The sequence below is a fragment of the Apteryx rowi genome, unplaced genomic scaffold (genome assembly GCF_003343035.1).
Source record: "Apteryx rowi isolate R43461 unplaced genomic scaffold, aptRow1 scaffold_96, whole genome shotgun sequence".
Lineage (NCBI taxonomy): Eukaryota > Metazoa > Chordata > Aves > Apterygiformes > Apterygidae > Apteryx > Apteryx rowi.
Genome location: NW_020451271.1, coordinates 317,051 through 340,588, shown reverse-complemented (window position 1 = coordinate 340,588; position 23,538 = coordinate 317,051). Strand labels below are relative to the sequence as shown.

At 38.9% G+C, this 23,538-nt stretch overlaps 2 protein-coding genes across 5 annotated transcripts in view; one reads left to right on the top strand and one right to left on the bottom strand.

The window, feature by feature from the left end:
- The window catches only part of NSMAF (neutral sphingomyelinase activation associated factor), a 36,467-nt gene extending 28,328 nt beyond the window's left edge, over window positions 1-8,139 (top strand). Inside the window, exons 26-31 of one of the 3 annotated variants that reach the window (XM_026092303.1) lie at window positions 395-478; window positions 1,501-1,651; window positions 2,003-2,105; window positions 3,129-3,238; window positions 4,253-4,367; window positions 5,157-8,139. In XM_026092303.1, coding sequence (XP_025948088.1) covers window positions 395-478; window positions 1,501-1,651; window positions 2,003-2,105; window positions 3,129-3,238; window positions 4,253-4,347 — 543 coding nt within the window. In that variant the 3' untranslated portion in view covers window positions 4,348-4,367; window positions 5,157-8,139. Of the gene's footprint in view, window positions 1-394; window positions 479-1,500; window positions 1,652-2,002; window positions 2,106-3,128; window positions 3,239-4,252; window positions 4,629-5,156 lie in introns of those variants that run through there. The other 2 variants (XM_026092302.1, XR_003257962.1) reach the window with 2 other exon arrangements.
- On the bottom strand, window positions 7,467-23,315 carry SDCBP (syndecan binding protein). Of its 2 annotated transcripts, XM_026092305.1 has the most exons (10): window positions 23,178-23,315; window positions 19,010-19,075; window positions 15,913-15,991; window positions 13,149-13,258; window positions 12,712-12,870; window positions 11,191-11,366; window positions 9,742-9,913; window positions 9,135-9,226; window positions 8,736-8,787; window positions 7,467-8,195 (listed from the first exon to the last, which is right to left on the bottom strand). In XM_026092305.1, the coding sequence occupies exons 2-9, from the start codon at window positions 19,058-19,060 to the stop codon at window positions 8,784-8,786; spliced, it is 843 nt and encodes a 280-aa protein (XP_025948090.1). In that variant the 5' UTR covers window positions 19,061-19,075; window positions 23,178-23,315; the 3' UTR covers window positions 7,467-8,195; window positions 8,736-8,783. The 2 variants fall into 2 exon arrangements, with proteins under 2 accessions (XP_025948090.1, XP_025948089.1); XM_026092304.1 differs by lacking the exon at window positions 8,736-8,787 and having other exon boundaries at window positions 23,178-23,314.
- Window positions 23,316-23,538: the final 223 nt, after the last annotated feature.

Below are 23,538 nucleotides of genomic sequence, written 5' to 3'. Positions count from 1 at the left end.
TCAAGTTTAATAGTTTTGTAGCTTATGCTCTTCAGTTAGGCAGACCAGGAACTTCTTAACCAAAAGAGATGGAAAGGCAACCTGCAATTTAGAGGTAGGAAAGAAGGTCCTGAAACCTTTTGTGTATGGCTTTTGGTAAGTATGCATTCAGTGCAGTGGTATGTCCTTGTTCAGGTAGGCTTCTGTAATCCATCAGCATAGTCATGGTTAATATGTTGCTCTGCTTAGGCTAAACGAGCTCAGATATCACTCACTGTTGCTATGTTGTGCTGTGTAGACTTACACACGTTTACATAAGCAGCCTTTCTTGTAATGTGGGAATTCAGTAATGGAGGAACTTGTCCAAAGAATTATCCAGATGCTTCCTGAGCAAACTTAAATGTTTGTATTGTAGGTGTGGCACTGTGTTCCTGGAGAAACCCTGAGCAATAAAAAATACCGCTTTGAACTGCTTGCAGAGTTAGAACATGATGTTAGTGTAAGTATGCAGATACAGATATAAAATCTGAGAATCCGAAGATTAGTCTTTGATTGTTCATTAAAATTAAAGTCAAGATATGAGAATGCTGGAGCTAGAAGAGGAAAGAACAGGCTGAAGGTACAGTGAAAACTAACTCCAGTATTCTCTGCTTCCTTGGTTTAAATGTCCACTCTTGGACTGAAGCAGCAGTATTAAACAGAGGGAGGTTTTTAATTTGTCTTGCTCAGCTTGTACAAAGTTCCTGTTTTTGTGTGTGTGTGTGTGTGTGTGGTTTGTTTGTTTGTTTTTTTTTCTCCTTCCCTCCAGAAAACACAGTAATGTGTTGAAGCATTTCCATTTCTCTGGCTTCTTATTAAAGTGTCTTAGCCAAAGGCAAGCAGATGAAAAAGAATTGGAGTGTTTTACTATGCTATGAAAAACATCACCGAGTTCAACTGTAAATATATAAACACATTCTGTGCAGCTAATCACACTTAAATCTAAACTTGTAACTGCACATTTGTACTTGTAGCCTTTAATGTTACTCTTGCAGAGTATTTAGAATTACTATATTTTAAACCTTTTAAATTTTTAGTTTAACAGAAAAATATTGAAAACAGTTGATAGCATTTAAGAATTGTACCAGAGAATCAGAAACAAATGATACCTAGAAAATTTGTTTTTTTTTTCTTTTTTACCTTTAAAGGTAAAATTCTTCTTTACTCTTAAAGTCTTATATTTTAGATAGAAAGAGTTTGGGGATTAAAAGTAGTCTGAAAAATCAGTTTACATTTCCAGTTCTGCAAATAAATACTATTTTAAAATATCAAGAGAATTTTTTCTTTCCTTTTTTTTTTTTTTAGGTAGGGTTTTAAGAGTTGTGCTTTATTAAGGATGATGCAGAATTAAATGCAAAAGCCTTTTGTAAATAAAATGGAATCTTATGGATGATGGGCTTGCTTTGTGCATGTTTAAAACCTATCTCACAATGGCTCACATGAAAGAAGAGTAGGAGAATAATGAGATGTTTAACTTCCTAGGTAAATACAATCGACCTAAACGCTGCAAATACTATGCTAGCATCTGGAACCAAAGAAGGTACCATTAGTATTTGGGATGTTACTACAGCGACAGTGTTGCACCAGTTGCCATGTCATTCTGGGACTGTGTTCAATGCTGCTTTTAGTCCTGGTATGTAGGATTTCTGTATCTAATACAAATTGTAGGGAGTTGTGAAGGGAATCTTATTGCCACTTTTAATTAGTATACTCCTGGTATTGGAATTATTAATATAATGAGAATGGTCAGATATGTTGGTCTGACACAGCTCTTCACTAACTTGTTAGTGGTACACAAGGCTGTACTACACTCTAGACCTATGTTTATCATTGCTTTCTTGAAGACTTATTTATAGATACTTTACAGTAAATTAAATAGGTCAGGCAATATCACATCCAACATGCTGTGTTGCAGATTACTTTGATAACTACAGCTGCATGTCTAAACATGTTTGTTTTTTGTTTTTTGGTTTTTTTTGTACAGATAGCAGACATCTACTCAGTGCAGGAGAGGACAGCTGTWTTAAAGTAATAGATGTACAGACTGGAATGCTTATTTCTTCTGTAACTGCTGATGAGCCACAGAGGTAATGTTGAGAAAATACAGACTGTGAAGTTGCATTGCCCAGTTTAGTCAGTTCTGGAAATGGCTTGATGGTTGGCCACAGCAGTTTCATGAAATCTCTTTTTAAAGAATGGAAAGGGCAGTAATACTAAAGACTTCCAAGAAGTATGTCACTTAAATCAATAGATCAAAGTGCAAAGTCTGACATACTAGAATGTTCTGCGCTATGGTCAAGGTTTCCAAATGTGGACACAAACAAGTATCTAAGTAAACAACTTGTTTTTTTCAGACCAACTTTAACTTCCACAAAAAATGGTGAGAGCTGTAGCTAACAAGCTCTGAGCTACGAAAATTTCTAATGGGGAGACAGTTTTTACTTGAATCATCTCTGGTGGTAATCTTTATTTAGCAATGCTTCCTTTTTGTTTGGATAAACTAAGAAAAGCTTGGCTGTTATAATGAAACTGCAGTCAGTTAATACTTCTGGTATCTTTGCTAACCGAAATACATGCAGTCCTATATAGTTCAGCAGGTAAACTGCTGGAATGAGTACTCCAGCATCCAGGATACTCCAGTATCCAGTTACTGGAGTAAAAATACAGCAGCCATACATGGAATCCTGTTATATTGCACATCTTGTTGATTCCATCAGTATGTTTTGCAAAAGCATCCCAGGAAGTTATCTCTTCCCATGTCAAATGACTGTTTCAGAAGCATGAAGTGACAAATGGAAAGTGGTAGTTCATGAAAGTCTTTCATGACTTTCGTAGACGAGTACAGCTGAATGGATCCTCTTGTGTAACGGGGATGTATTTCATCCCCCTGGCAGAGGAAGAAGCTGTGTCTAGTGCAGTCAGTAGCAACTTTGGGCCATGACCCTTTAAAATAGTTTGGGAATAACCTTTCCAGAGGGACTGTGTTAAAAGTAGTAGCTTCCTTCAGTTTTAAATGTCCCTTTTTAATTCTTTTTGGCTTGCTCAGTTCAGAAGTGTCCAGCTCTCATTATACAAAAGATTGAAGTGAACTGACTGGAGTTACTTTGCAGGTGCTTCAAATGGGATGGAAATACCATCTTATCAGGAAGTTGGTCTGGTGAATTACTGATTTGGGACCTTCTTGGAGGAAAAGTTATTGAAAGAATCAAAGGACATACAGGTATGCCTGAACTATTCTTGTTCTCAAATTAAATGCAAGATTCCTGTTATCTAATTGTGTTGGCTTTGACAAGTTTGAGAATCATTTGATCAGTAAGTGGTTCCTGATATTAGTGTTATCTATCTGGAACACTGAAACTAGAAGTAGGTCCACTGGATTTTCCTAGGAAATTTAATAACGGTGGAGGAATCTTGCCTTTTACAAGACTGCTGACCAAAGGCAGATGAGCTGGGATGGATCAAGGGTGGAAGAATAACAAGGCAGTCGAATTTGTGTAGCATCCCCAAAATCAATGTTTTGTTTTAACTCACAGTCCTAATAAAGTGCAGTACAGACCACTTCATATATTTTGATGTCAAGTCTGTCCAGACTGTGAGTCTAACAACAAACTAAGTACAGTTCACCAGTGAAATTCTTATGGGTAAGGATTAAAAGTTGTCTTACATGCATATGCCTGGTCTTCAGTGCATTAGCAACCAAAAAGTCTGCACGAGCTATGCTATCTCAAGGCTCTTAAGGCTGCTTTCATGAACAGCTATTTCAAACTTTTCTACTATAAGCTTGTACTCTTGAACTTGACCTACACAGAGATCATTCTGTAGCTAAAATGGGCTTTTAGCCATATGCTAGAAGTAAGATGCTAATACAGTTTTAATGGGAAAAAGTCCAAATGGCAGAGTCTAAATTTAAACTTTCTGGAGCAATCTTCTCCCCTCATCCCAAGGAATCCTTTTGCCACTGTGCATCATCTGCACTTACGCTGCAATTTACATTCTGCCTCTGGTTCCCAAAGAAACTGAGGCAACGTGGCATGAGAGTATTGCTGTGGATAAGAACAGCAATTACCTAGCAGCCTACTATATGGTGTATGTATGGTATACATGCATAGTATATATGATGTCAATGTAATCTAAACTAATGATTGGATGATCCTAAATGGTTTTAAAAGATCTATTTTATCATCCTGCTAAGTATTCCACTTGTATTTGAATTTGAATCTATTTTTCCTCCCAGGTGCAATAATGTCCATGTGGATGAATGAGCAATGCAACAGTGTTATTACAGGAGGGGAAGACAGACAAATCATGTTCTGGAAACTGCAATACTAAGTGCCTTTCCCTCCAGACATGTAAATGAACTCTTATTTTAAATCAAACCTTTTAAAGAAACTTAACTGTTTGCAATGATGACTGCTGAAGTTCAACTAGATAGGAAGCTTTGTTCAGCTACTACTTTCTAGTTTATGGTGACTTCACTGAGAGCTCTTAACTTCCATACTGTATGCATTTGTTTTTCATTGACTATTGTACTTGAAAGTGTTTGTCTTAAATGACATCTGAGATGAAATTAAAGACCTATTTTTCTGTAATTAAAGAGCTCTTAACTTGCAGTCATTGTTTGATTTACGTGGGATGCATCATAGCATGTTGTTTGAATTGGTTTCAAAAAATAAGCATTTGCATTCTTACTTAAAAAAGTCTTTAAGGAAGTTTGCAACTCAGTGTCATGTCTCACTACATAATGTATGTCCATATGTAGTAAACCTTTCTGCCTAGAGAAGATGTGTACAACAGCAAATTTTACTTGAACACCTATTAAGGCAGCTATTGATCAGACCAGAGGTTGGTCTGGTCCCCTAACTAGTCTCCAAGTGTGGCTATCTGCAAAGGCATAGAGAAGAATAAGAGCATATTCTATGTTGCTTTTACCTATTAAAAAACCCCCAAAAAACTAATGTATTAACTTGAAAGGAAGCCAAACATAAATAACAGATAAGTTGTTATACATACATGTAATATAGTGATATAAATTTTTCCTTAGTGGTGTGCCTGAAGTTAGTCTTTTGTCTGATGCTTTTTCTGCCTTTCATCACTTCTGTCACTAACCATCTTCCCCTTCATGTTTTGTGTGTCCACAGTTCTCACCTTTCAACTCAAATCATCTTCTGGATGGAATTTAAATAGCATTTCATAAACCATATAGCTAAGCTCCTGAGTTTATCCAATCCCTTGTCTTAATCCAGTGACAAAGCACTGTTGCAGTAGACTTGTTTTCCGTATAGGACTTCAGAACATGCTCCCTGGCAAAAAGCTTTTCTGAGGATGAAAACTTCAAATGTTTTTGTAATGGCTTCTTCATTACAGCAACAAGGCCCTGCAGTTGTGATGTTCCCCCAAGTGTGACCACAGGATCAATATTCATTTCTCTGATAGTATTCTTTATTGCTGCTGTTAGATGCTCTGTGAATGTGTCCAGGACAAGCATTCTTCCAAAAGAAGATATTCAGTCCCTCCTGTAAGGCTGTAGACATACTGCCTTAGTTTTGACACCTAACAACTATTTTAGTAGGCAKCTGTTTCTTTAGCATTGTTTTACAGGCATTTGATATATAGTGGCTTTTTTATTATTCCCTGAAATTTTTATTATGATGGATTTTGAATCAATTTTTTTCAATAATGTATTGTATGTATGTTGTTAAAGTAAACTGGGGTTTCATCTATGTTACCCATTTGGCTCAGCAGATAACTAACTGATTTTTATGCAAGTATGTGGTAAAGGGCAAATGTTGGCAAAATGAAATTTTGTCATAGGTATAAATGATTAAGCTAGATCTCATATATGCTGTTACTGGTCTTAAAATCTTGCAGTAGAACATCTTGACCTGTTTCTTTACCTTTCATTTTAATCAGTTCTTAAATATTCCTGGACTCCTATATCTTTGAGCACACACAATTCTAGTTTCTTGAAGATGTCTTATTTTGGGCTAAGGGACTTCTGCACTGAGTTAGAAGCTCTTTATGTGTTGTTTTAATTGTGCCTATCTTTGCATGTTTACCTCTACCAGACTACGTTCTCCCTGGCCCACAACTGTTAGGTTTTCTGCATATAGTACCACCATGAATTCACAATCCCCACTGTAACTTGTTTTACCTTCTGGTAAATTGTATTTACAATTTGGTATTTGTATTTATTGTATTTACCAGTTGGTAAACTGGTGAATTGTAAGGTTTTAGGTGGCCAAAGATCATGTCAGGTTGTAATAAGGAGTTCTAAAGCCTGGTAGGTATAGGCCTGGCCCATGCTGCATAGTTTATTCCTAAGTAGAAGCTGGAGAGAGCAGCATTTCATAGCTAAAGAAACTCATGTGCCAAGGGACTTGATGAGCACCACTACAGGCCATGGGTCATATCTTCAGTAAGGCTGAAGTCATAGCCACTCTAAATGAAGTCACCARCTACTGCCAGTAAGTGCTTCTTGCCTCAAGGGTTCCAGGGATGAGTCATTTAGCATCTCCCATAATAAATTTGATCACCACCACAAACTGAAGTACCAGAGTAAGGTGATGTAATAACTAGGTGTAAACCATAACAGAAACTCACTTGAGAAACAAGGAGCAACAAGAGAGCGTCCTGCCCTCAAGCCAACCCAAATCCTTGTCACTGGAATAGCAAACAATACTGAACTTACAGTTCACCCAGGAAGAAAATTGAGTGTTCTGTGGCTCCTGCCCCAGCCCKAGTAACTATTTTTTCACTTCCTAAAAAAACAGAACAAAAAGAAAAACCCACACCCCTAATTAGGAAGCTATTTAGTTCATACTTGCACCCACTCTGCAAAACTTTTTATTATATGAGTTCTTAAATCACCCTTTGAAGTGCTACTTCAGTTCAAGTTCCCCACACCAATTCTGGATCCAAGTTAGTTCAGAAAGAACATCTGAACTTGTTTCACACATGAACACCCCTTACCCCACTAGTAATACTTATAACAATAAACCAGAACTATGTGCTTTGACTTTAGGCTAACTGACACTATAAAAAAAATTACAGCTCAGTAATCTTAGATGGCACAGCTGAAACCTAGACCAAAGCATTAAAAAAGGAAATCACTCACCCAAACTGCCATTTAACTTCAGATCACTTAACTTCTTAAGGTCTCAGTTGTGTAGGCCCTACCTAGCAAACAATTATATAATAAAGTTGCAACTACACAATTAGCGTATCTTATTGAACAGATAAACAAATTTCAAGAATATAGTAGCTTTTTTTAAATTGTAGATTTAGATCTTAACACTATAAGGGGCAAGGTTATTTAGAAAGTGATCTTAAACTGTATTTCCTAGCTTGTTGCTGTTGTTGGTGAAAACCTACCAAAAAAAAMCCCAACAAAACAAAACAAACCCCACACAACTTTCTTTGCTCATCTGTATAAGCACACACATATGATCTAGGGTTCAGTCATTTATTTGGTTATTTCTGAATTCTTAAGAACATGGTTAAGGCAAGAGATTAAGCATATTAATTACAATTTGTATAACAAGAATAAGAAGATTTGAGTATATCCGTACACTACTTTTATTTAATATGCTTACTTACTGAATGTCATTAGCTATATTCAGCTTAGCTGGCATTCTTGGATAAAAAGAATCTACTAGAACAAAAAAATAAAGTAGTACTAGCCATATTTCTAATATGCTATTTCAAATCTACTCTTGCAAACAAAGCAATAAAAATACTCATTTTGTCTGAAACATACAAAGCAGAGCATTGTTCTAGGTTGTAGGTAACTATGTAACTTTGCAAGTGATATCTGGTTCCTTTAGTTGCAATGGCTTACAGTAGTAGTAAACTAAGAGATCTATTAAAAGAAGTCATAACGCAATTGGAATTTCACATTTGTCAAGCATATAAGGCTACAAGTTTTACAGTTTGTGAATAAACAAGATAACATGTTGAACTGTAACATTCCCAGCCATAACAGATGCAAATGCTTGATGCAGCATATCTTCTCTGGGCTTCCAGAAAGGCTCATGTGCAGAAGAAAAAAATCACTGAGTATAATAGCCCAAGTTTAGTGGAATTGTCATTATATATATATACACACACACACACACCCCGAAGTTCAGACTTCAGGAACTGAGTGATCCATCAAACTTTTCATAATGCTAGTTGCCATCCTAAATAAAAGGAAAAGACATTCAGTTTCGTATGACAAACATGAGATCTGTTTAAAGCTTCTAGTCACTGTATCTTTATCATTGCTAGCTCTAATACAATTTAACAATTAGCCTTTTACTCCACCATTTTTGGCAGTAAGTACATTGGTATAGAAAAGCTGCATCAAATTGCACATACAAGACAGAATATTCAGCATCTTTATTAGCAACTGAGTTGTAATACCAACATCTTTCAGGGTGTGTACATTTGTGCAAGCAATAAATTATCACCAGTATGGGGGAGGGGGCAGAAATGGTGGCAGTCTAGACCTGATTTTTTTATTTATTTATTTTTAATTAAAAGAACATACCATGGAGAGAGGGGCAGGGGTCTGATTATACCTGAAGCATTCAAAAAGCTGCAGCATTAGTTTCTAGTAACTTGAAAACCATAACTTTGCAAGGGATTTAGCTACAGAAAGCTAGCTAGTGCTGTCAAATTTATATTAAAAAAAAAAAAAAAAACCGCCATACCACCCCCCCCCCCGCACCGCACCTCACCTCCCCCCCCTGCGCCACTGTTCTTGGTAGGATGCGGTGATGTCAGAGTTAACTGCATTAGAAATAACATTTAGTTATAAGGTAACAACTTGTGCTATCCACACACTTCAAAAGTTCTGGGAAACTCAAGTTTAGTCTTATATTATACTTAGAACTGGTTAGGTTCTTCAAGAGAAGAAAAAGCAGACAAGTGTTGCTGACATATGAACAGTTTAAAAACAAAACCAGATACAGTCTGAGTAAACCCATGAAGTTAAATAAGTCTTCAGACTTTTCCCTTATCCAGCCTTTATGTTAAGTTTGCACTCATGACAAGATGTAATTATACTTTATTTAATCTGAAAAAAAAAAATCGTCAACTTAATAATCAACACCATGACTGCTTTGTTTACCACTTACCTCTTTATTATATACTCATAAATACTGGAAGGCATGATGGTAATGGTCACTACATTCCCAGCTGTTGCCAAAATGTCTGCTATCTGGGGGTCCTGTTATTAAACAAGAAGTCAAATGAGCAACATCACCCAAGATGATTAATAAAGCAGCAGTTAGAGCATTTTCTAGACAGGTTTATACAACTTCAGGAGACCCACAACTCCTTGTTCAGAATATTTAACCTTCAGCGCAAGTCACTGAACTTGCAGCACTGATAACCAAACATTTATGAAGTTGTATCTTACACATCCTGATTGAAGGAGGAATACATACATAGACAGAATTCCTACTAGAATTCGACACGGGCACAGAGGGAAGCTTATGCTTTAGGCTTATGCCATTGAAGTTAGACTAGAGATAAACACTGAGGGTCAACCTAATGAACATGAAGAAAAAGAGAATGAATTGTTCTACCTATAGATATAAAACTGCTAAAGAAAATTCAAAACATTTGTCTCTCCAGTCAAGTACATGATGTCTCATGATCTCCATTTTCTTAATTAATTTTATGAGTATTCAGCATTACATTCTAATCCTTTTGTGTACATACACACACTGCTTATTTTACCTTCAATCCAATTACATTCTGGCCATTAATTTCACAGATGATGTGCTCTGTAAGAAGTCCATTTCTTGCAGCAGAACTGTCTTTCACTATTGAGGTTATTTTTCCATTCTTGAATATGAAACCAACATGCCCTGTACTGTCTTTATGCATAGTAATAATTCGTTCAAAAGGCCTGTGAGAAAGACAGACACTTAAAACACAAGAACATATTCCCAGTCTACTAAACCACAAAAAGAACCAAAACACTATTTCAGTATCTTTGACCTGCAAAAAGGAATTATAACACTCATACATCTACTACTTTTCATAGTAGTTGGGTTTAACTTCATTTTTTGAAAGGGCAAGTATTCTCTATTTTAATCTTCTCTTTCCAGGCTGAAGTCACATTACATGGGTATGTAAACTTGTTTACAATCTTATTCTACCTGCATTCCACCCTCTGTGTAGATATTAAAGTGAAAAAAAAAAAGTAGTGCACTGAAATGCAAGTTTTGTCTACAAGTGCTAGAAGTAGCTAAACTACTGCAGGCAGTTTTAACAGCTGTAGAGAGACCACAGGACTCTGGAGATCAAGGCTTCCCCATCAACATTACCACTGCCTTATAAACACAAAACCTCAAGGTTGTGTCTTAACAAGCTGCTAAATCCAGCAAGGGGTTGGGGGGAAGAAGAGGTGGCAGGTAGAAGAGGCGGCAGGTAGAAGAGGCTATCTACTGGCCACAGTACTTTGATTTAATACATGACAGAAGTAGTATGCTAGTAGTCTTACTCCATCAGTTTCAAGCTTGGTTCTTAAACAAGAAACAACATTGAAAAAAAGAAAATAAACTTCTGAAGACACGTACTTAGTCAAATCACATTATCTGTCTTTTCATAGCCTACAGGCTTTATGTTGAATGTCAGATTATCATTACATAAAACTAACTACATGCTCATATCCAGCAACAGAAATTTCTATCAATTCCTCAAGCTTACTTTCAGCAAAGCTGGCATAAATTCATGCATAAGTGGAGTTCACAAGAAAACTACCATGCCTAAATACAAATGCAAAGGAAGATTTAAACTCTGTACAAAAATATTCAGAATATTAGTACATCTTTATTGCTTTTCCCATCATTATGAGCAAGAGTCAAGTTGTGTCAGAAGGAGCACAGAATTCTTGAGTTCAGAACTTAAATTTGGCTTGTGCTAGCATTCATTAGTTTCCCTCAAAGATGTTAGGCCTCAACACATCCAGGCAAGATATTTGCACTTGAAGTTTATGCGTTAATAATTACTTCTACAGTAACCCATGAAAGGGAACTTAGTATTAAAGTTCCTCAGAAGTGTTATGCAGGCAGACAGTTTTTGTAATGCCTGCAGTGCTTCTCAAGTGAGCAGACCCCCAAACCCCACAGAATTACTCTTAGATGAGTAACAACCACTTTCTGTATCTGTGGTTAGTTTTACCTGTCCCGAATGATCATTGAAATTCTCTCTCCAGAAGCCTGTTTCAGAACTTTATGAGCTTTATCAGAACTCCATCCTGCACAGTTTTCACCATTGATCTGCAGAACTTGGTCCCCAAATCGCAGACCAGCTAGAGATGCTGGAGAGTTTGCCTGTACTAACTGGACAAATATACCCTACAAAGGAAGAAAGGGCGAATACAAAAATAAAAATAATCTTCCTTAAAGATGAGAGTCAATAACAGAACATACAGCCCTTCAGAGTTTCCCCATTATGTATGTAATACAATTAACAAGTCCTTTTGTCCATTTGGTTGGTATCTCTAAGATGCACTTAGAAACTTTAGTCTCCATTTCTAGATGTCTCTAAAAGACTATGAAAGATAATTAATGCTGAAATAAAGTTAGAAAGAAGGATTTAATACTGTGCTTGTGTTTATTTGAAGGGGTAAGTACTATTCTGTTTTAACAAGAAGTCTGAACAACTGGATCAAGGAAGTACTGATAAGTTCGATAACATCTGCTCGCACATTTAACTAAGAATTCCTTTCTAAGGCATCACAAAGTCTATATACATTTGGAAAAAATACATCAGCAATGCTAGGAACTCTATGGCAGGCTCTTCCAATCTTTCTCAACCCCATTAGCTTTCAACTGCATATTGCTAATGACTTGCTAGCACCTCCGTTAATAACAAGGTGCTAAACATTATTTCTAGTCAAAGTACCCCCAAAAAAMCACAAGTAAAACACGTCAGGCTAAAAGAGGTAAATATTCCTCTCCCTACTATGTGTAGGGAGAGAACTGCAATGTCTAGGAAATCCCTAGCATTTCCTATGTTAGAAGGACTACAGAAGCACTTTAAGAATGTATTGAAACTTGTATTCAAGTTTTATTTTTTGCCATTCAGATTAAGTGATCTCGCAAGAAAAGAGTAGCATTCTTCCACATCGAGAATCAAAAGATATCAAAATAGAGAAGCTCCAGAGCAGTTTAAAAGTCTTCTTGCAGCTGCAACCATAGTAAAGGAAACCAGAAAAAGCCTACTCTGAAATTACTCTTTATGCTTTGTAAAGATGACACTTTCACTCTCCTTTTCTCACCAGTAATATATTGGAACAACACAAGGGGAAGTACTTATAAACTACAGGTACTTCCCTGCATACAGCTGAACTGCAAGTATCACCCAATGCTTTCATGAAGCTAGAGGTAAAAGTCCTGAACTGCTAACAAGCATTGTAGCAACTGTGCAAGGATAATTCCATACTTCAAAGTGGAAAACACATTACACAGTTCTCAGGTGCTACAAAAATACTGAAAGTAGAAATTGCTGCTGTAAATTTAGATCCAAGTCTAAACAGCTTAAGCCCTCTACATTTCTGATCTACTGGGAGATTTTTGAAAGCTGATGATGGATAAGTAAACTTACACAGTCACAAAATTGTCTGGTGTATACTAATTTCACTACTAATTGATTTCAGTACTAGTATTTCTACAAGCAAAAGCAACCTTCTATACTCACATTGTCAACAGACTTAAGGCGAAGTCCAATTTTGCCATCTTGATCCTTACACAAAATTGCTTCCCGGATGCCTTGCTTAATTTCTGCTCTGTGAATTCCAATATCATTTCCAGTCACTGGAGCTACCATGTAATTAGTAGAAGGTCGTGTTACCAGTTGCTGATTAAAACAAAACAGCCAGACAATTTAGTTTCAGCTTTCATACCAAGCAATATTGAAAAGCACAAATTAAATCGTAACACCAGTTTTACTGCCCTCCCCCAAAATTGGAAAAATACAGCACTCAGTTTTTAAAGAGCAGAGCAAATAGACACTATTACTTAGAGCAATTCGTTCATCAATTAAATATGGCACTTAGTACTCTACTATCTAGAACTGTAGGTATACATTTAGTCTTTATAATTTTGTTTACTAAAACACCCTTGACTGGTACCTACACCCTGTAACTGAGCAGTTGTTGCCACTGGCAAGTTTCTCTGCACCTCTTCTTCATTGAGGCTCAGTCCCATGTACTGAGAAAGTTCTGGATACAGTCTTGGATATAAGCCTACAGGAGAGAAGGGGGGGAAAAACTGTCAATATAATCATTTTTTTAATAGAACAAATTTGCTCTATTGCTTTCACATTCTATTTTGACAAGTCTTGTGATAGTGTAACATATGTAATTGAAAATTTTGCTGAAAGATCCACTTGAACCAGGACTGTTATTCTACCTCAGTTTACAAAAAGTAGCTAGACAAGTAGTTCTTTTTCTCTTAATTAAAAAAGCCTCTCAAAACTTACAGAGAACTTCCAAGTTACATCCTTAATGGCATAAACAACATTAGACACATGGTGATGTGATCTGAAAGCAAGAGCATGCTCCAGTCTATGAAGACATGTCCTTCCTCCAAAGCTTTTGGGCAATTGGTGGGGAACTACTGGAGAATATAGGAAACATTAAGGACAGTGTATGAAGGCAACAGCATGAACAGAAGTGTGTGTGTGGGGGGGAACCTACATGCTATGCTCTTCTGCCAAGTAAAGGACAGCATTGTCAAGAAGCATCCATGCCAAACACATTCTAAATTCCAGACATGGTAATTTCCTATAAAACGCAGGAAGTTAAGGTCTACAGTGAGGTCTGCTTTAATAATCTTTGTAAGAAAGTAGTTATCATTTTCTCATAGCTTCAAAATGAAGTCTTTTTAGACACACTTCTATATCAAGAGAATATAAACAAGGCCCTTAAAGTGTAGTAGGAGGTTGCTCTCTCCCTGAGAGAATGGATCGCAGGAAATGGAAGGAAAGGAAGCTAAATTGTCAGACCTTGATTCAAGCCACTTTGGAAATAAGCTTGATATGAGCTCTAATATTCCATAAATAAGCAAAAGGCGCCATTTAACAAGTGGCAGTTAGAAGAACCGAGTCCACTAGCCATTTTGACTGAAGCAATGGGGACTAAAAAAACTGTTTGGAGGAAAGTAAGGTGGTATAAAGGAAAGCCTTGAAAGAAAGAGGGCTCCCCGATTCACAAAAAAAAGAGCTTCCTAGGGATCATTAAARGGTAGTATGTATGAAAACAGCAAGAATCCATATTTGACCAGAAACAGAAAATGACTATTCAGGGAAGGAACACAAAGGTGAACACCTTGGCAAGGTAAGGGCTAATATAACAGAAAACCCTTTTTTGCTCCATAAGAGATTCAGGGGTCAAGTTTGCTTTCTATTTCACATGAGTTGTCTGATCTCATTGCAAGATTGAGGTATTAACTTAAAAGTTTTACTGATAAATAAGCTTTTAATAAGCGTTTCTTCTATGCCTGTCTTTTGCTTGCATTTTTCCAGAGCCCTAGGATTACATACACCTAAAGCTGTACAAGACTTCTGCAGCTACTACATTATTCTAYTTTGTTCTTCAAAGATGACAATGCAGGATGCATCTTTGCTGGCTCTACTACATTCTCATTCAGAACAATGAGTCTTCCTGTTAGCAGAAAATGCCCGAAAGCTCTTGGTGTTGTATATTCTGACTGATTCTCCTGCAGGATTGACATGTCCTACAGATTGACCGACAGGCCTCCCTTCCTTTGGGATATTTTGAGCGATTAATCAGTTTTCAGCCACACAGCTCCTGAGCTATTCACATACAAGTTGATGTCAAAACTATGTCATATGGCCAGCAATACGGTAGGCACAAAAATCACAGGACAAATCAAACTCCAGACAGCAGAAAGAATACTACCAAGAAGCTGAAGCAAACTTAAAGTCTAATCAGATAAGGTTAGGCTACATGTGCATCTATTCTGGAAAGAATCAAGGAAAGGTTGATCCTTCATGAACTATACAACCTCCTACCTTAAAGTCAGACCTCTTAGACACATCAGTGCCAAGGGGAGAACTGGAGACGGTTACATCCACAAAGCTTTAATGTGATCCACCAGCATTCCCGACAGCTGTTCCAGCACTGTTACTGGTCATGTTGGTGAGAGATTTTAGGCCTTTTAGACCAAGTATAACTTACTAGCCCAGAATTCTGACCTCGAAAATATCTCTACACCTCAAAGAGCCACCTGGACACTTTCATAAGGTTAGTTTGTCTATGCACATATGCATAGGGGAAAAGGAAGAAAATGAAATAAAATAAGAGTCAGGTAGCTTTAGATCTGATGGATTTTACACTGGGCTCACTGATCTCAAAAAGTCTGCAGAAATTTTTTTTGCTGCTACTGTGACAATATTAAGTTTCACTCTCCTTGGTACTTCTCCCTTGATCTAGATTTGTATTTTGTTTGTTCCTAAGATAGCTCGTATGTTTGAGCGTGGAGAGGAATGACATTCAAACTCATGCTGTCTTCTAAAGCTTAAACACACAGGTGATGAATAAGAAGATCTAAGTGTTGGAGGTAAGAGTTAAGGAGAACTCAAATAATACAGACAGTAGATCTTGTTATGCTAGGCTCACTTGGAAAAGATTTCCACAAGTCAGGAGACAGGTGACTGTTTGCCACAATTCACTTCAGGAAGTAAACACCGTTTTGTGAATTCTATGGCTCCTCCATTAAAAGGTATTCCACCCCCTCCCGAAAAAAGGACCATCTCACCCCTGGTAAACAGCATATAAAGCTACATGTTTATAAATATTTTTGATTGTTCTGAAACTTCAGTATTTTATAACTGCTTTCCAAAACATTTAGGATACTATACAGTACATAAGCTTACCTCCATCATAAGGAATGGGAGCAGAGGCCTCAGACAAAATCGCTGGATTAGCTGGGTTTGAAGAAAAGGCGGTCTGAGCCTAAGAGCAAAGAAACTCATATGCATCATCTTGTACAAGAAAAAGAATCTTTATTATGAAGCCAGGAGACAAAGTATCTTTTTTTAAATGTTAATCATCATTTATCTTGGAGCTCTGAAGTCAACCTTTTTCTCTGAAATAACTTCAATGCTACTGCAGCACATTGTATTGAACTACTTCAGTAGATCAACTTCTACCTTCCTCAGAAAAGAAACTACAGTAATGCAGAAAGGCTGTACTGTCAATCTGAGTTCTGGTTTTGTTATTAGTTAGAGAGCTTACGATCTCCTTAAAAGATTCATAAAGTTTTGTCAATGAAGTTTAATGCAAGTTAGTTACATTTTAAAGTATGGCCTTTCGCAGAGTGTTTTGTAATCATTTTTTCCAGCTCGATCACAGCAGTTGTAGAGCATGGCAATTTGCAGGGACTATTCATGAGTTAGTGTCCCTTATTGCTTGTAAATCATTACAACCATAAAATTTAGATGCTACTAGTTTAATACGTTCTGAAAGAATTGAATGTTCTAAATTTCTTTTCTAGAGAAGTTCAAATGCCTGACATTACAGCAAGCACACTAAGTTTAGAAGTTTCTATATTGCTTATTAACTTCCAATGTAAGAGACATCATTAAAGTAGGCCTATTTCCTTCCTTTTCCCAATATGTGAGCTATCCCCTTTTGAGCCCTGTATACTCATAATCAGTGAAAAAAATGTATCTCAGAGGCTTATTAACTGTGATGGAAATAGCTAGTCCAGTATCTTTACCATGGTTGAAAGGTTAGGAGTGGGGGGAGGGAAAACCACTAAAGACATAGTGAAACATTATGCTGAACAGGATACATGAATCACCTAATTCAACACGATGGCCAAATTACCCAGTGTTTTTAAGGAAATAATGCTTAAAAATAGTAGACTTAGTAGTTCTATCAAGGAAGTTGTTTTTAGAAAGAATTTTAGAGCAAAAGTGACTATTTACCAATATCAAATGCATTTAGAAGGAAAGCCTCCGATTCAAATGGTGGACAACAGAAATAGCTTAGAATATTTAATATGACGAGTCCTTCTACTTTAACCAGCAGTCCTTTTAATCTCACTCATTTGTTGTGATTAGAGACTTAGTCTCTCAGTACTCTGCTCCCTTCCCCCCCATAAGTTCTCTCAGCTGTATTTAACAAGATAGCATCTTTACATTGCACTTATACAAAAGGCAAATAATTTAGTCTTTGCTACCAAGAACAGTGCAACTGGAACAGTTCACTCTTGAAATAATGACATTTTGTAACAATGTTTTACTTCCCCTGTCACAGCTATACCTTGTACACAGCCTAGTTCCTCCTAATAAAGTGAGACACTGTCACATAACTGTTCAAGGGCAAGTCTTTTGCTTTGATGATAGCAATAAGAATATCCAGCTCTTTTCACTGGGGATCTGTAACCAAATGCTCTTGACTCCTCCTTTCTGTCCCACCCACTGCATGAATTTCCTTACAGACTGTCTGGCTTGATGTCCCACTTAAGCAGTAGAACTTCCTGAAATCCTACTACAAATTTTGATTGGACAGTCTTTAAGTATGACAGCAAGTATACATCCAGCATGAAGTATTTTCTGGAAAAGTGATCTTTGAGATTAGTGTCACTGAGGATATAAACTAAGTTAACCGAATAATTTGTCCGGCTCCCTATGGAAACCTCTCAGGGCTTACTCTTAGTTGTCTGTGAAAAACCGTAACAGAGCTGACAAAGGCGTAGCCACATGAACATGAACCGCTGCCCAAGTTAATAAGCCCTGCTGAGACTATTGGCAAGACAAGTATAGAAGATGAGTCCCTGCTCTATGAAATGACACAACATAAATCTACAGTTTAATGTTTTACAGGACTCAGCATCAATACCCTCTTTGCATTTCATCACATATTCATTGAGTAGTAACAGGAGTTAAGTAGTAGGAAGATTGCATTTAATATTTTTCATTGGAACATGAACACTAACAGTTGGTCTTTAAAAAACTGAAAGACCATATTCTTGGCTCCAGACTGCTTTTTTAGTTCGGTGTTACCTGACCATAGCAAGAGGACTTTGGAAAGATAAGAAAAACGAAGGAGAGCGATYACCAGCACAGAGCCTACCACTTCAAGACTCCCACCCCACATACATAATAGGTGAGACTAAGGCACTCTACTGTGGGACAGCAGAGAAGTTAACAGGCTTTTCTGTGCAGTTTGCTCACTTGCTTCCCAATGAGATGGAAAGGGACACCTTAAAACAGAGTATAACTCACTTCTGTTGTTTAAGCAGGGAAGTAATCCAGCTTACCCAATTTCCACTTTTTCTCTTAAATGTAATAGGATTCTCCGTAGCTTCTTCAGCCTTTCTTTAAGGTCAAGTTTCTCGTAGAATTTTTATTCATTAAAATGTCTTTCATTACTTGGTTTGACAAACATTGTTTTTATTTTCATCTTGTCTAATAATAAAAGCTACCAATGCTCTTACGCACAAAGGGGTTTACACAAATGTGATAATCTAAAGTATCATGAGAGCTAGTCACTATCCTAAAGCAGCAAAGGACAAGTGTGCAATTCCCTATGGTGTTAAGAGAGGCAGTAGTGGTTTCTGAGCCCAAGCGATCATGAAAGCTTTCTGCCACAGGTTTGAACACCAGGAATAGCAAGCTTACTAGTTCAGCCAGTACCTATTCATTACTTCAGAGTTGCCCTGTAGTACGAGAAGGGACTATTCATGTTTGTCTAGTTAAGATCATATAAAAAATGAGGTACACATATCAACACATTAAAGAACTACCCAAGTTAGCAAAACAAAATGAATATATTCAACAGCGGTGAAATAAGCATTAATCACATTATACCAAACCATAGTTTTGTTTCCTCCTTTCAGAGTATAATGGCAAAACAAGAATTCATACCTACATTAGAAGTCCCTCTTCCCCTAGATTAAAAGTCATTAGCTCTATTATTGTCATTAAAACTAACCTCATGAAAGTCTACCACATTTTACCATACCTGAATAACTTTGTCCACCTTCAGATCTTCCAGGGAAGGGTAAAGAGACATTTTGATGCAGTCTCACTGGGATAAAAGGATGAAGAGAAAAGCAAACAAACAAAATGGTCAGATTCATCAGAAACATTTACTCAGCATTGCAACTTAAAACAACAAAAAAAGAGCAAGCTGTGAAATCCTCGGCTGATCTGTGGCCTGTAAGTCTTAGCATTACAAATACCCAGCACTTGTATTTAAACTCCATTAAGACTAGCCATTTAATCTGTTATCCACAATGGTTTTTCTATAATAGGCTTTATTTACTACACTCAGTGTCATCAAGGCTTAGATCTCAACTATGAGGAAGGCCTATACAGGGAAACTGTGTTCCAAAAGAAGTATTGCAAATAGACTTTAGGACACTAGGATGCAATGATGATGAGCTATAACAGGAAAAAAAAAATCATGCCCCCCCCCATTGTAAGTAGGGGGGTATTTTATATACAACTGTGGAAGCTTTCACACTGTCATTCAGACTATCTAAAAATTTCCATGGGTTCTGAAGTTTCATTAAGAAGCCACTAAAGACAACTGGCTTCCAGTATCCATTTGGACCATATAAGTTTTAGCAAGAGACCATAAACCAGCCAGACTCAGCCAGCGGAGAGTTTCAAAATGCAGGGAGACTTCAGCCTGTCTCTCATGTGATGTTGGGAAAGTCCTGTGGCAACATAACAGGAAGGGGCAGGACACACACACACAACCACACTCCACACAACTTCACATGATCCTCTAAGGCACCATATTGACACTCAGTTCTGCTAGAGCCAGCTAACGGAGGCTTTGGGAACCATTATTTTCATTAACTCCCTCACTCACATTATTGCTGAGGCCAACAGAAGAGCAATTCATTGCACAAGAGCAATAAAATGTTTCATCTCAAACTGTGTAAGCATTTAAGTTGGAGGGGGACAAATGGAAGAAGACAAAATAAGACACAGTTTTTGCAAGTTATATGAGGTACTGAGAATGAAGTTAATGGCAGCCCTATTAAAAGCTTCCAGTTTTGGGATTGTCATACAATGAATAGTTTATAAATCCTTATTTGTATAACAATTTAGAAATAACTCCAGGCTGAAAGTGATTGCTACATAATATCTACATTTAGAGAAGCTCATGAATTTAAGTTGATGAAAAAACCCTGATGCCTAATGTTATACTGCAGTAACAGAGGAGACTTTTCTTATCACACTAAGGCCATCGACAATGTTTCTAATTGTTCAGCAAACTGCCTGACAGCTCCAGTATCACGGCAGATCACAATCAGATGATCAAAAAAGAGTACCAGAAATCTGATGAGAGATACCAATTTGATAAACTGTGCACATGTGGCCCATTACATTGTAAAAGCTAGTTGTGACTGATGCTTTTGTCAAACTGTTGCAACTAAACCAAATATAAAAGAGCTTCCAGGTCTCAACTATAAACTAAACATGCAATTAAAAAAAAGTTTAAAATTCTGTTTCAAGCCAGCATTGACCTGAAACAGTCAGTTTTGGATGAGTGGAAACATAACAATAGCAAACGCAAGTCCAAATCCAATGAAACCCTCACTCAGGTAAGCAGTCCTCCGGACTTGGCGTTCTGCTGCTGATACCTCTAAAACCATCTACAGCATCAGGCACACAATCTACTTCTAAGCTACATCTCTGCTGGTAAATTTAACTACAGGTTCAAGCACTGACAGAGTCATTCAAAATTAGTACRCTCCCCAAGCACTATGAAGGCATGTTCCCCACAGACAGCAAAGACACCCTGTTTTAGGGTGATGAGGGAAAGGGAAAAAGGGTTCTGCTAACAGTGGGCTATGACTTTATACGCTAGGTAGAAAACAGCACAAGGTCTGTTGGATTTCTGGTCCCAATGACCAATTTCCACACTCTAGTTAGTTTACACCTCCACCAGCTTTAGTTTTTCTTCCACAGACCACTCCCACTCTGCACTGTGATTCCTGGTCATGTTTGTCACAGAGCCCATCTCAAACTTCTAGTTTACCAAGAGGAGTGCGGTACTTCCTGTAGGAGAGCACTAGCAAAGCTAAACACGCATTTGTTCTCTGATCACTTAAGGAAATATTCCAAGAGCTTATCCTGCCATTTTACTGTCATATAGGCCACCGGGTCTTCTCCGCTGGAAGTTCACAAAACCCAAGCATTTGTCAACACTACTGAGGAGCCGCTCTTAGCTTCCTGTCTATAAACTCCACGGTTACTATTTTTGGGTTTCCAACTAAATAGCTAGAATAATTGTCACCACTGTAACTACATTTAGTGAGCATGTATCTTTGTTGCTTTTATGTCAAAAAGGAGTATTTTCAGTTTCTGCACCAGCAGTTTTAACACTTATCTGACCTTTAATTAGCTAAAGGAAGTTAAGTATTTAAGACTCCAAAAAACAGTGTATTTAGTTTAAACTATGACCATTTGATAGTCATTTTCACTGTAAGAGACCACCAGTAAACTCAGGAACAATCTGCCCATGACTTGTACCTAATGTTATCCACAGTATAAACAAGAGTTTAAACAGACTCTGAAACAGCCTTAAACAGGAGCTAGCTAGAGGGTTACCACAAAAGAGGAGCCACTAGCTTCCTTTCCTCTCTTAAAGATCTATGGTGATTTGCCTTGATCTACAGAATCATTTGCCTTGATCATTTATATACTCCTAAATACACGCAGTAACCTATAAAAGTTTTTAGAAAAGCAAAAGTGAAAGAGTTTTAAAAAAAACAAAAGGAAAGAGTGGAGCAGGAAAAACGCAGTCATAATCCAGCTAGCAACCTCATAGACCTCTTCCGTAAAGAATTCCCCACTTTTCTGAGTATCTTTGGCTTGGAAATGCTGCTACGCAGCAGTCAGCACTTCTGACTAAGTAGATCTTATTTACCAAAGGAGAGTAACCAATCACCAGCCCGAGGGACCCAAGGAAACGCAGCACTCGTGATATCCTTAGGCTATCAGCAGGAAGTTTTGGAAGTAGAAGTAATCTCTAACATAACAAAGTGGCATAGCTGGAACAAGATGGGCTTTCGGACATATTTTTCAGGTCTGGAATGACAAAGCTAAATGTAGTTTAAGAACTGAACTCCAAGCCTGACCAGCATGTAGCAACTGCTACCTCTGAAAGAAGCAGCAGCCAGGACTTGGGGAGGTGGGGGAGGAGGGGGGGAAGAAAAAGAAAAGAAAAGAAGCATTTTATGATTGTGGCATATGGATAAATTAGAGCAGGCCATAAAACCAGTACCTCTATTAAGCATTGGCTTTGATTTTCARAACAGCTAGAAACCTATGAACTAAAAATTTATCTTTAAGGGAGACGCAGGACAAAGCCTCCCAAAGGTCAGGCAGAGACATCAGGAACAGAGCAACTGTCCAGAGACACGTTCTCCACTAATAACTGAGGCTTTATTTCTTCTGATACGTGTCTAATTAGCTTCTGAGCAGCTGCTCTCATTTTGCATTTAGCTCCGAAATCTGCTGCCTCTATTTCAGACCCGAAGGGCTCCCCGGCCCCAAAATCCATCCCACCCCTAAACCAGCATTAGATCAGCCTAAAAGAAGGTGTTACAAGCGCCTACAAGTCTTCTCACGAACGCACAGGCACCAGACGAGAGGCAGCGGTCTCACAAGGAGCCTGAAGGAGCCGGCAGAAGCCCCAAGTCGGCCTCGCTCGTAACAAAGGGCCGCAGCCACCCTCGCAGCCCAGCTCGCACGTCGCCCCGCAGCCGCAGCGTTTCCGAGGCGGCGGCCGCGGGCCCCCCCCCCCGAGCCGGTGCCCGGCGCAGAGCGCCCCCGCCGCAGCACGACATGGCGGCCCGGCGGCGCCCCGCGCCCCGGCGCCCCGCAAGGGAGAGAGGGACGCGCCGCTTCCACGGGCGGAAAACCGAAACCGCTTCTCCCTCGGGGCGGCCGCGCTCCCCCCTCTCCCCCCAGCCCTCCACGGCGTCGCCGTGGTGCCGGCGGCTCCGCTTCGCCTCGCGCGGGAGCCGTTAGCGCCGCCGCGCGCACCCGGCGCGAGCCCCCCCCCCCCGCCTCGCGGCGCCGCCCCGGGCCCCGCACACAAAGGGCGGCGGGTGTGTGTGGGGGGGGAGCCGAAGGGGGGCGCAGGCCGGCAGCTCCCCGCCTCTTACCTCAACACAGGCGGCGGCCGCCGTTCGCGGAAGAGCCTCAGCACACAGACAGGCAGTGGCAGCGGCAACGGCTCCCGCAAGTCCCGGCGGCGCCGCTATGAGAAGAGCGCGGGCGGTGGAACAACTGGGGCGGTGCCGCGCATGCTCCGGCCGCGGGAGCTCGTGACACGGCGGCGGGGCGGGGAGCCGGGGGCCGAGCCGAGCCGGGCTGGGCCGGGCCGGCCGCCGCTGTGGGCCCGGAGACACCGGGGCTGGCGGGTGCCTTTCCTATTCCTTTTCCACTTTTTTTTTTTTTAATAAAATGTATTCTGTGCTCTTTATATCAGTTACTGATTGCTTGGGGTTCTTCTTTTCCCCCTCT

What these genes read in the sequence shown, in the direction of transcription:
- SDCBP (XM_026092304.1), bottom strand. Translation starts at nt 19,060, where the DNA reads ATGTCTCTTTACCCTTCCCTGGAAGATCTGAAGGTGGACAAAGTTATT. An exon ending in AGGTGGACAAAGTTATTCAG is followed by an intron (nt 15,992 to 19,009) that starts GTATGGTAAAAT and finishes CTTTGCTCTTAG; the next exon opens with GCTCAGACCGCCTTTTCTTC. An exon ending in GCCTTAAGTCTGTTGACAAT is followed by an intron (nt 11,367 to 12,711) that starts GTGAGTATAGAA and finishes CTTCCTTTGTAG; the next exon opens with GGTATATTTGTCCAGTTAGT.